This window comes from Schistocerca piceifrons, chromosome 10 (assembly GCF_021461385.2).
Source record: "Schistocerca piceifrons isolate TAMUIC-IGC-003096 chromosome 10, iqSchPice1.1, whole genome shotgun sequence".
Taxonomy (NCBI): Eukaryota; Metazoa; Arthropoda; class Insecta; order Orthoptera; family Acrididae; genus Schistocerca; species Schistocerca piceifrons.
The window spans coordinates 104,513,165-104,526,680 of NC_060147.1; the positions used below are offsets into that span (position 1 = coordinate 104,513,165).

Consider the following 13,516-nt stretch of genomic DNA (forward strand, 5'->3'; position numbering starts at 1 on the left):
GGGTCTTCAGATAAAATCAGTTGAAACAATGTACTTCAGAACTTCTTGCCGCCCAGCAAACAGTAATGCACTTCATATTAGTGACGTAACTTTTGGACAGACAAACAAATTGACATTGGCACTCCGCTACCCTCTGATAACTCTATAAAAGATGAAATAGAATCAAGAATTCAAAAGGTTAACTGATGCCACTATGTTCATATGGCAGTCCTCAAAATCAGCTTTCTAGGAAATTGCACATGTAGAAACCATTAATTGAATCAGTTTTTAACTTTCATATCTGAAATCTGAAGATGAATAAATAAATAATAGCAAAAATTGAAGCCAAAAAATGGCAATGAATAGGGCATGTCATTAATGCACCACCATCCAGGACTATCAGGATATTTACTAGATTCTGGTATTGGCAGACAGACTTGTTGGATGTCTGTGTAAAAGCTACTTTGACAATACTCAAAGGGAACAATTAAAACAGAGTAGAAACAGGAATGTTATTTTTGAGGCCCCAGCAAAGTGTTTAAATGTTGTTCATTATACAGAAAAGAACATTTGTAACTTGCAAAGCTTAATAATAATAATAATAATAATAATAATAATAATAATAATAATCCCCGTGGAGGCCCGGGAAAAGAATAGGCCTCCGGTATGTTCTGCCAGTCGTAAAAGGTGACGAAAAGAACAAACCACTAATAGGGCTAACCCCCCTTTTAGTGTGATTAGTTGGTTCAGGACAGAACTAAAGAAGCCTCGGACAAGCGCCGTCATGGTCGGGGACGACGCTTGAACCCTATGCCCGCCCACAATGGTAACGACACTGCTAGCCAACTGGAAAATGATTTAAATCCAAATAGAGGTGTTTTGCAGGATATGCTTCCTGCAACCACCCTAGAAGGAAAACAAAGACAGAGGATGAGATGGTCAGATGAAGTTAATCGACACCTCATGTTCTGTTATTACCAAGCAACAAACCTAGGAACCAACACAACTGGATACAGATCACAAGTATACACAACATTTATTACCAGATACCCAGAATTAAAATTTTTAACAGAACAACGACTAGCTGATCAGATCCGTGTAATAATAAAAAATAACAGGATACCCCAGTCAGAATTAGAAAACATCAAACAACAAGTACAACAAATACTGGAACAAAATAATGTGCAATCAGAAGAAGAAGAAAATACAGTAATGGACTCAAACATCCCAGAGCAAACAAACAAAGAACAACACGCACCAATTAAACAATCGGAGGAACACGAAATCTTAAGACAGCCACCAGAACAAGCACAAATAGAACACGAAGTGACACAGATGTTAGATATAGAAGAAAGATTTCAGCTAACATATATAGAATACAAAGACACAAATACAGACATTAGACCATTCTTGCATAGACCACCAAATAACCCACAAGTCGAAACAACAACAACAATCAACACTATCATACACAACAAAATAAATGAAAATACAACTATGGAAGAGTTACAACTACTGGTTTATATAGGAGCACTCACTACACTAAATATACACACTAGGCAGAGATCAGAACAAACCAACAAAGGAGAAACCCACCAAACCAGCATGGCAACACAGGCTACAGATCAGAATAGAAAAACTGAGAAAAGACATCGGACAGCTAACACAATTTATAAGAAATGAAATCTCGGAAAAAAAACGAAAAAGGTTAGGTAAAATCTCACAACAAGAAGCGACAGAGCAATTAGACGAAAAGAAGCAGAAATTACAAGCATTAGCCAAACGACTCAGAAGATACAAAAAAAGTGAAAATAGAAGGAAACAAAACCAAACATTCAACACAAACCAAAAGAAATTTTACCAGACAATAGATAACACACACATTAAAATAAACAATCCACCAAACATAACAGACATGGAACACTTCTGGAGCAACATATGGTCAAACCCGGTACAACATAAGACATGCACGGTGGATACAAGCAGAAACAGACACATACAAGATGATACCACAAATGCCTGAAGTGATAATTTTGCAACATGAAGTCACCCAAGCAATTAATTCTACTCACAATTGGAAAGCCCCTGGAAATGATAAAATAGCAAATTTCTGGTTAAAGAAGTTCACCTCAACATATTCACATTTAACTAAATTATTTAACAGTTACATTGCAGACCCATACACATTCCCTCATACACTTGCACACGGAATAACATATCTGAAACCTAAAGATCAAGCAGACACAGCGAACCCAGCTAAATATCGCCCCATAACATGCCTGCCAACAATATACAAAATATTAACTGCCGTCATTACACAGAAATTAATGACACATACAACACAGAACAAAATTCTAAATGAAGAACAAAAAGGCTGTTGCAAAGGAGCACGAGGATGTAAAGAGCAACTGATAATAGATGCAGAGGTGACATATCAAGCTAAAACTAAACAAAGGTCGCTACACTACGCATACATTGATTACCAAAAAGCTTTTGATAGTGTAACCCACTCATGGTTACTACAAATATTGGAAATATACAAAGTAGATCCTAAATTGATACAGTTCCTAAACATACTAATGAAAAATTGGAAAACCACACTTAATATCCAAACAAATTCAAATAATATCACATCACAGCCAATACAGATTAAGTGTGGAATATACCAAGGAGACTCATTAAGTCCCTTCTGGTTCTGCCTTGCTCTGAACCCACTATCCAACATGCTAAATAATACAATTTATGGATACAATATTACTGGAACATACCCACACAAAATCACACATTTGCTATAAATGGATGATCTAAAACTACTGGCAGCAACAAATCAACAACTCAACCAATTACTAAAGATAACAGAAGTATTCAGCAATGGTATAAATATGGCTTTTGGAACAGACAAATGTAAGAAATATAGCATAGTCAAGGGAAAACACACAAAACAAGAAGATTACATATTGGATAACCACAGCGACTGCATAGAAGCGATGGAAAAAACGGATGCCTATAAATATCTAGGATACAGAAAAAAATAGGAATAGATAATACAAATATTAAAGAAGAACTAAAAGAAAAATATAGACAAAGACTAACAAAAATACTGAAAACAGAATTGACAGCAAGAAACAAGACAAAAGCTATAAATACTTATGCCATACCAATATTGACCTACTCATTTGGAGTAGTGAAATGGAGTAACACAGACCTAGAAGCACTAAATACACTTACACGATCACAATGCCACAAATATAGAATACATCACATACATTCAGCAACAGAAAGATTCACATTAAGCAGAAAGGAAGGAGGAACGGGATTTATCGACATAAAAAAACCTACATTATGGACAAGTAGACAATTTAAGAAAATTCTTTATAGAACGAGCAGAAACTAGCAAAATACACAAGGCAATCACTCATATAAATACATCGGCTACACCACTGCAATTTCATAACCACTTCTACAACCCTTTAGATCACATAACATCAACAGATACGAAGAAAGTAAATTGGAAAAAGAAAACACTTCATGGCAAGCACCCGTATCATCTAACACAGCCACACATCGATCAAGACGCATCCAACACATGGCTAAGAAAAGGCAATATATACAGTGAGACAGAAGGATTCATGATTGCAATACAGGATCAAACAATAAACACCAGGTATTACAGCAAGCATATTATTAAAGATCCCAATACCACAACGGATAAATGCAGACTTTGCAAACAACAAATAGAAACAGTAGATGACATCACAAGTGGATGTACAATACTAGCAAATACAGAATACCCCAGAAGACATGACAATGTCGCAAAAATAATACATCAACAGCTTGCCTTACAACATAAACTTATAAAACAACACGTTCCCACATACAAGTATGCACCACAAAATGTACTGGAGAATGATGAATACAAATTATACTGGAACAGACCCATTATAACAGATAAAACACCACATAACAAACCTGACATCATACTCACCAATAAAAAGAAGAAATTAACACCACTAATCGAAATATCCATACCCAATACAACAAATATACAAAAGAAAACAGGAGAAAAAATTGAAAAATACATCCAACTGGCTGAGGAAGTCAAGGACATGTGGCATCAGAATGAAGTTGACATCATACCAATTATACTATCAACTACAGGAGTCATACCACACAATATCCACCATTACATCAATACAAGACAGCTACATCCAAACTTATATATACAATTACAGAAGTCCGTAATTATTGATACATGTTCAATTACCCGAAAGTTCCTAAATGCAATATAACATATACCTACAGTTAAAAGGAAGTGACGCTTGATCAAGGTCCGCGTCACGTCCCATTTTTAACCAGACTTAACGTCTGAGAAAGTAAAGAAATAATAATAATGGTACTGTCACTGTAGTTGCTGACACTGTGATTATTGACCTTACAGAAAATGGTCCCCCCCCCCCCCCCCTCCCCACCTTTGTGGAAAATTTGTCAGGTTACCAAAAAATGTAGAAAAGTAGAACACATCAGACAACTGTCTGTGGGTGCAGAAAAACTTGGGATGACAAATAATGGCAGTTATACTCGAGCAAGAATGAATGATGGTAATATGAATTAGTTGAGCGCTTTGATTAAGATGGAGAGAATGATGACAGTGGATTGGCTATGTTAGGAGGGGGGGGGGGGGGGGGGGCGGGAGGAGGGAATGGAAAGCAGTAAGGGAAATGACTGGTAATCATTTTTAATTTTGAATGAAGTGATATGGTATTAATAAACAGATGACATATATCTGAAAACTATGGAATTCAAATCATATTGGCAGTTCCTATTTAGGCAAATGTTGGAAATTCAAGCAAATCCTCTACATTGTTCTGAAGTTGTGCTAGATGTCTGTAGTGAGGTCAAATGAACTGCAGAGCTGGTTATAAAACAGCACAAGACTTGAATCTGTGGATTCTTCCCATGGAAATAGTGTGTTCAAGCATTTAAGCCCTTTTGACAGGAGTGACGTTGGTGACAAATTCTGTTTGGTACAGTCGAAACTTACTTTTGTTGAAAGGTCACCTTACACAGAGCACCAAAACACTTTTGATTGTTTTCTGTCTGTGTGTAATTGCCTTCGTATTTTGTGCTTTGCTAAAATATAAAGTCATAGTGCGTTTCTAATGAGTGTGATGTTGCTGTAGCACTGAAGTGTAATTTCTCTCTCATTCATTAGCTTAGCAGTAAGCATTGTCTGAAAATGGTGTTGCTGGTGGATCACCAGAATATTACAAAGTTTCACTGACCCTCTCTACTTGAGTTAGAAGAGCTTAATCTGTTTATCAATATTTCATTGGGTTCCGAAAAGGCTAGAAAATTTGGAGAAATGGTAAGAAACAGTTGCCAGAGTCGAGGAAAGTCAGCTGGAAGGGTAATTTCCACAAACACAGGAGAATTAAAGTTGGAAGACCTAATGGAAACAATGATATTATATCAGAAATAGATTTAGTTAATAATACACAGTAAAAAGGTTGTTGACATAGATTGTAGTAAATTATGTGGTTCAGTACTCCATGAAAAGATAATGTTGTGGCCCAAAAAATTTATTCTACGAAGCTGATTGAGTACCCTGCAAACAAAAAACGACAGCACTAGTCATTGATCTAATTAGTAACTTGAATTTATGGCTAATTAAACAGCTGGTTGAAGGTTAATTGCACAGGTACGTTGGAAATGTAGATGGTGCAGGTGGTAGTAAATTTCTGTGGTACATTTAGGATCTGTCTTAAACTGCTGTTAGTATGTCCATTGTAGGTGAAATATCGGCAATAATTTATTGGAATTTATACTAGCTTCAGCGCTTTCTCTGCAGCAAAATGATAAGACTAATACATCAGAGATTGTCTGAATGGATAATGTGTGTGCTGAAGTTTCTCATATTTATTTTCATGTGCTTAATTATCTTGTGGGAAGTATTTATATAAATATAAATTTTCTAAATGATAGGTGGTGATTAACAGTGCTGATAGTATGATGAAAACAATTGGTTACTTGCCTCACAGTCATATTTGAATTGTATGTGTCTGTTTGCCTTGCTGATGTTCCTCTACAACCTCCTGTTTTTGTCAGATGTTCTGGTCTTTGTTGTAAATGCATCAGTTGCTTTATGTTAGAGGTTTTTTATTTGATGTCCAAAAATTCCAGTACTGCTTAAGTTTCGGCGTATTCATATATTTCTGTAATCATTATCGTAAGAACAGTGTCATGTAATAGATGCCTGTGAGAGTAGCATTATGGACTAAATCAAAAACTGCCTTAGTGACTGCATCCGTGAAATTGTAGAAAGCTACAGTAGTATTTAGTTATGCTCTAAATCTGTAGGCAATATTAGTTATCCAGCAGGTGTAAGGCCCAAATTCTGTAATGTGTGTTTTAAGTTTTCTGTATAGCCTCCATCTTGGTCACTATATCCCCATTGAATTTGTTGGTTGCGTGGATCAGCAGTGTAGATATAGCATTCAGGTTATATTCTCCCACCTAGCCATGTAGTAATTCCTTATCTTTGTTGTAAGTTGGTATATAAACATCTTATCTCCCCTTCTGATATTTAGCTGAATGTAATTTTGTTTTGGACAGTAGTGTACAGTATATTAAGTTGTTCTTACTTTCAGGATTGCCATTTCAAGCCTTCAGTGTGGATTTTTAATTGGTAGCTAGAATGCCAGTGGCAGAGATATGTCTTATTTGCCTTCCAGAAAGCAGCATGTTCTCTTCCTCTTCACATGTGCCATTCATCACACTGGACACTCGACTTCAATGTAAAACTTAATGGGTCCTAATGTTAGTTGAAAGACAGAATCTTGTTGAATGGCAAGAACTTTTGTAGAAGAAATTTTGTACACTTTCTCTCTATACGGAAACTGTGAAGTTAACTAATAATCTCTAAATTTACAGTTTCAAATTTCATTTATGTCTGGTATGTAACTGGGTGATGTGCACGGAATTCTTTATATTCTTGACATGTAAACAGATGTGAAATCATTGTGATAAGTACAATTCTACGTTTTAAGAATTCAATGTAGGTTGTTACTGGGAATGGTGGTGGGAGCGTAGTAACTGTATCAGTGAGGTGAGCTGTTGCTGAAAAATGTTCTAACCGTTTGAAATTAAAGGTATGAATGCTTGCTGAAGCTGTTATAAATTTTACATTTGAGAACTGTTCTGCTTTTTTAAATAAAATTATGTACTTTAGCAGAGAAACTGCTGTTCTTGGCAGAGAAATACTCCTGTAAAAAAAATAAATGGACCAGTATGTTTTTGTAATTCCATGATTGTTGCATTGGAATTAGATTTGTTGTTGTTATAGTGGGTGTTGGGTTGTAATGTAGTCCCAGATTTTCCATCCTAACTTTAAAGACTGTCACTCTGTAGCTTACTGTAGAATTATTGCTACTTGTTTGTTTTGTAGGTTTTGTCTTGGTATAGTCTGTCCTCTCCAGTGTGTCGTATTTTGAGATTGTAGTGTAATGCATTGTGCATGGTTATCACTGTTCTTGTCATCTCTGCCTTTCCACAGCATTTTAAATCGAGCCACATTCCAACTTGGACTGCAGAAAGTTGGCTACTTAATGGTTTTGCATGAAATAAGACACTGGTTTTTAGCTTGGAAGTAACTGAAGGTTAACAGTAGAAAATATCAATAGAAGACTCATGATGAAAGGCTCTCATCTTACAATAGGTAATTCTATCCTCAGTTGGATCTGGAGTAGAAGCAGCAACTGTTTTGTGTTGATTCTGTGCCAGATTGTCTCAAATTTTTATAAATACGTAGGCTTCATTAAAATCCTCATGTGCTGCCACATTGTCTTACAAAATCCGTAAAATACTAAAAACACTAAAATAACTGATGCATTATCTGTACCCTGAGGAAGTGCACTACAATAAAACTGACACATTCGTTTTTTTAGTATGTGTTGTGCCTCAAATTCATTTGAGAACTGATCAACACACTTTATGTAACTTTCAGTAAAATGTTTTTTTGTTTTATATCACTTGAAGTGCACATTAGACTTCAGAAATATTTACTGTACACATTAGGTTGTAAAGTTTGTTTCTATAGGAAGCCACACTCTGGAAAGGATAAGAGTTAAATTATTTTACTAACTCACTTTTTTAGACTTGGGCCAGTTAAATATACATGTATCTTTTATTCAAATCATTCTATAAAAAAGGGAGAAAGTTTGCCAGTAATTATTAAATGGCTGATTCCTTTTACAGTTGTAGTAAAATTTTCCAAAACCTGAACTCGTGAAAGCAATCCAGTGGTATTAACTGTAAGGTTATAAATTTTGATAACTGATACTGTTTTCGTGATCATATGGATTGAAAAATCCATTATCTTCAAATATATTTTGTGTAGTGGCCCAGTAGTTATTATTGCAGGATGGGTTTGCTGCCTTAGCTTCAGCCAGGCAGTAGAATTGTCAGTATAGGTAGACACCTGAAAAGGTCTCGTATCAGTCTTGCTGGAATAAAATCAGAAATTGGATGTTTGTGACATGTTCACTATTGTGAAATGGTGTTTAACTTAGTGACTTTGTCACAGATGTTTGTGTACAGGCAGTGTGAATTATGGTGAGGAAAAGTGCTACATGAATCCTCCTTACTACAGTTCCAAGTTGGAAGTGGCCGCTCATACTGTAAAGTGATGCCCCCTCTCCATGTCTGCTGTTTGTTTTTTCCTGTGTAGCACGAGGGGGGAGCAAATGCGACCGAGTCAATGACGCGGGCCCTCATAAGCGATGACTCTATCGCACGGCAGGCGCCCTCCGGGCCCGTCCAGCTCGGGTACGTAAGTGGGCGCGCTCGAGTGGTGTGAGCGTGCTTCTGCATTACACTTCGGAAGTGCAGCGGGCTTTCTAGTAGTGGCCGGAGAGGAACGGTGGCGAGAGTTGCTAGGTGCTAGAAGAGAGAAGTGGCAGACTTTGATAAGAATACTCTTTTTTCTCTTGTTACGAAAATTGTCCTCCACAATTGGCACTTTTTCTTTTGTCAGTGGCTTCACGGATTATTTTATGCTGTTTTAGTTAGTGGTTAGTACTACTGCCAGTGTAATGTGTTGTCATTATTGTTGTCAGCAGTCTGAAGACTGACTGATGTAGCTTAACACTTGACTTTAAATTATATTTCCGAGTTTCAGAAATTTTCTTCCTATAGCCGTTCTGCATTTTATATCCTATATCTTCTCAACTTCAACCATAACCAGTTACTTTGCTGCCCAAATAGCAAAACTTGTCCACAACTTGTCCACAACTTAGTGTCTCATTTCCTATTCTAATTCCCTCAGTAATCCTTCACTCAGTTTGAGCTCTCCTTTACTCCTGTTTATGTTAATTGCGTAATGTGTATCCAGACACTATCCATTAGATTCAAATGATATTCCAGTGTGTATGCTGTCACTGGCCAAATTAATGGCACTGCCAAACCTTGGTTTTATTTTTTCCAAATGTGTTGGTATTTTCCTTTATTGCTTGCTCTTGTACAGACTGAATAATGTGGGACATAGGCTACAATCCTGTTCCGCTCCCTTCTCAACTACTACTTCCCTTCTGGCTAGACAAGATAGGTTTCCCTGCACATCTTCCCCATTCAGAGACTTGAATGTAGTGCCTGTTGTTTTTTTTGTGTGTGAGAGAGTAGTACCCATCCTGGGAGTGATTAATGGAGGAGGGGGTGATGAAATTTTTTGAAGAATAAAAGCAAAGGTCAGTTATGATTCAGTAAGCAAACAAAATTAATTTAAAAATAACTTTCGTGTTAGATTCTAATATGAGGGCTGTTTAAAAAGTAAGGTAACTTTTCAAATTGTGCAGGCAATGTGCATTTGATTATTGATCTTTTTTTGTTATGTTGGTACACATGTCCTGGATGTATGTTCACAGTTTCAAGTGTACAGCATACTTCATTTCTTTTTTGATGAATAGAAAGGTTAGATGTGTTTTAGTGTAATCAGCAATTTCCGATTATTATAAAAAATGAAGCTAAGAATTTGCATCTAATTTTGTGTGAAAAATTGATCTAAAAAACTTGAAGTGAAGTGTTGACAGTGACATACGGTGAGTCTCCTGTAAGTAAAAAAAAAAGTTTACAAGTGGTACAAGCTCTTCCAAGATGGCCAGGAAGGTGCCAATGACAAACCTCACTTTAAATGCTCCAGCACATCGACAACACATGATAATGTCAAAGCTGTGAATCTTACAAATTGCTGTAAGAGAAGTAACTGAGAATGTTGGCATATCGGTCAGCTAGTGCCGTGCAAATTTTTTGGATGTGTTGAGCGTGAGACGTGTGTTGGCAAAGTTTGTTCCAAAACTTCTCAGTTTTGATCAGAAGAACTGTCACATGAGCATCACGAGGAGCTGTTGAATGACATCAATGATGATCCTGATTTGCTTAAAAGGGTCATAACTGGTGAAGAGACATTGGTTTTTAGTTGTTAAAACCAAAGCCCAGTTGTCCCAGTGGGAGCATCCCAGAGAGCCAAGACCGAGAAAAGCATGCAAAGTTTGATCAAATGTCAAAGTGTTTGTCACTGTTTTTTCTTCAGTTACCGTGCTGTAGTGCATCATGAATTTTTGCCTCAACGTAGTACTGTCAATAAGAAGTATTACATTGACATTATGCGCCATTAGCAAGAAGCAATATACAAAAAAAATCTGGAATTGTGGAAAAACAATTCATGGCTTTTGCATCGTGAGAATGCACCTGCCCATTCATTGTTGCTTGTGAGATTTTTTGGCCAAAAACATGACACTCTTGCCTCAGCCACCATATTCACTGGATTTAGCCCCCTGCAACTTTCTCCTGTTCCCAAAACTGAAGAGACCTATGAAAGGACGAAGATTTTCAATGCTTGAGGAAATAAAAACTTCATTGTGGAAGTACTCAAGGCTGTACTAAAAAGTGCTTATGAGAAGTCCTTTGAGGATTGGAAGAAGCATTGGCACAAGTGTTTATCTGAGGGGGATTTCTTTGAAGGGGACAACATGAATATTGATGAATAAGTAAGTATTTTTTTCATATAAATATAAAGTCACCTTACTTTCTGAACACACCTCCTATGTTAAGTAAAACATTCGTGTCAACGATGGATCTTAAATTTGGCAAAGTCAGTGAATTTACAGCAGTGATCTACTTGCATTGTGCAACACAACCTGTGATTCCAGAGAGTTGTCACTCATTGGTCAGGGTTTTGCCAGTCAGTTATTAGCTTGCGTGTACCATAAATAACAGGCAATGTATTTACTTCCAAACTGCTGTATTGTAGAGATTGCTTATAAAACAAAGCTGAACTTCAACTTGCACAAAAATAGTCTGAAAATTTTCACAGTGGTTAAGTTTTCTTTCATGGTTGAGGTTTCACCAGTTTGTGTTCAAAGAACTGATGATAATGCTTGATACACACAATGAAATATTCTCATTTGCAGATGAAGTAAGCAATCAGTTGTCACTGGCAGTAAATTCTATGGACAAATATTTTTCCCCAATTGAAATTGACAAATAAATGCCTTAATGCTAAGACTATTTTCAGTGACATATCCTATATTCATAGTGTGACCAAAGTACAAAGTAAAATTGCTTATTCTGTGAAGACAATGCACTGAAACTGGGTTTTGATAAAGCTGTGCTCACAATATTATGGTGAAATGCTGGGGGTGTCTCTCTCTTGGTACTGAAGAAAGCCTTCAGAATACAAATTCCATTTGCAACAACTAGCACATGTGAAAGTGGCAAACAGAATATGAGAAGTATTAAAAACCATCTCATTGACTTGTTATTTTTTGGATTGATAAAACACAAAGCAAATTTTTGTTTGAATGTTAAATAAATATTATTGACATTTTGTCATTTCCAAAATAAGAGCATTTACTTTTTAAATGTGTTTATTTTCTTAACAAAAGGTTAGTTTCATTTTGGGTGACACTCGAACTGATTAAGGGTAGGAGATACTGGTCTTACAGGTTGATTGTTTCTTTCTCAATCAGATGCATACAGTCTGTTTATCAGTAATAAGACAGAATTAACTTATTCTTCTGTTTAACTTTATATTAGCAAACAGATCTTTCTTTGGATGGACAAGTACTCGCCAAAAAATCTTTTACTTGTCAGCCACCAAGAATTGAAAGAGCAGTTTTGATGGTCAGATCATAGTATTTTCTATACCTTACTACAGTACTATTCAAACATTTTCAGTTTTCTTCTGTTATTGTTTGAACACTGCCTTGCACTTCAAAACTGTCAGTATTTCAGTTTGTTGCTTTGTAATGTGTGGTATTCTGAGACATTCTTATTCCTTTGGTTTCTTCTCATGGTTCTTAATGATTTCTTCATAATTTAGAAAGCAATAACTCTGGTGTTATATATGTATAATTGAACTGTGCTCTTCCATGGATGAAATGGTGTTATACTCTCCCAGCAACCTTTTTTTTCTCCAGGTAGTCTTAATGGACTTCATCGAAAAGACTATTTATGTTTCAGATTTCAACTTGTCTGTGCAGTTCTGAAAAATATTAATACTATTTTCTATTTCTGTACCCTTATGCAGTATTGGAAGGGGGGTGGGTGCCTATTGGAGGTTTGGGGGCCCTTTTTGCCTCTGTTAAAGGTACAAAAGTTCCTGCAATTGAATTTTTTCTTTATATAATGTACTGCCTTTTGAGTTAGAAGAATCAGTAAGAATAAGTGTTGTTGAACACAGGATGTAGCATAATATTTTCATATGATATCCCTTTGTCACAGGTGCACTAGAATTTTTGTTAAAATTGATGGAAAACAGCTTTGGTCATGGCTATGAAGTCTTTCACGAAGGAGTCCTTGCATAAAAAGTTCTGTTTCCTTGCCGTGTCAAATTCAAATAAAATCCCAAGCTTTAAATGATACCTTCAATCATCAAAACTTTCTTGGAGAGGCCTAATAGACAATATGGCAGTGCAGTTTTCACAAAACTGGACGCTCGTACACTGTCTGTGGATATGAACTGTGTTGATGACATTGAAATCCTGACAGTATGAACCCAGTCTTACACATCATCTGTCTACCAGCCACCAAATAAGCAATAAAGATTTACAGAAACTTGCAATTTTGGCTCTCAGCTGACAGAGCTTATCATGGGTAACTTTTTCATAGTAATCCTTGGTGTATAAGGAGACACACACAAATGGTAATACTCTAGAAGAATGGGCCAAATGCTTGGGTGTAAAACTAATACATGATCTAAAGTTGCTGTATTCCTTTAACAGTGGATTATGGAGGTGTTATAACACTCTGAATATATTGCTCATCAAATCAAGAAGCGCATTGCAGATCAAGAAGCACTTTGCAGAACTGTTTCCAAGAACATGACACTGAGTTCTTATACGTCCTCCAGAAGCAGCTGTTAAATCAGAAAAGGTTGTATTCAGAAGACAGTTTAACTTTGAAAAAGCTTGGTGGGATCAGTTATTTGTGGAGCTAGTAAAGAACATCTTTCGTAAATATGTTCTGAGAGGCCGTAGAATACTGT

General features: G+C 36.3%; 1 protein-coding gene across 4 annotated transcripts in view; it reads left to right on the top strand.

Moving 5' to 3' along the window:
• The window catches only part of LOC124719109 (V-type proton ATPase 116 kDa subunit a 1), a 113,135-nt gene that overhangs the window by 50,703 nt on the left and 48,916 nt on the right, over window positions 1-13,516 (top strand). The window contains exon 4 of one of the 4 annotated variants that reach the window (XM_047244804.1): window positions 8,705-8,802. The exons of the other annotated variants lie outside the window; for them this stretch is intronic. Within the exon in view, the coding sequence (XP_047100760.1) occupies window positions 8,705-8,802 (98 nt within the window). The remainder of the gene's footprint in view (window positions 1-8,704; window positions 8,803-13,516) is intronic. 4 annotated transcript variants of the gene reach the window in all.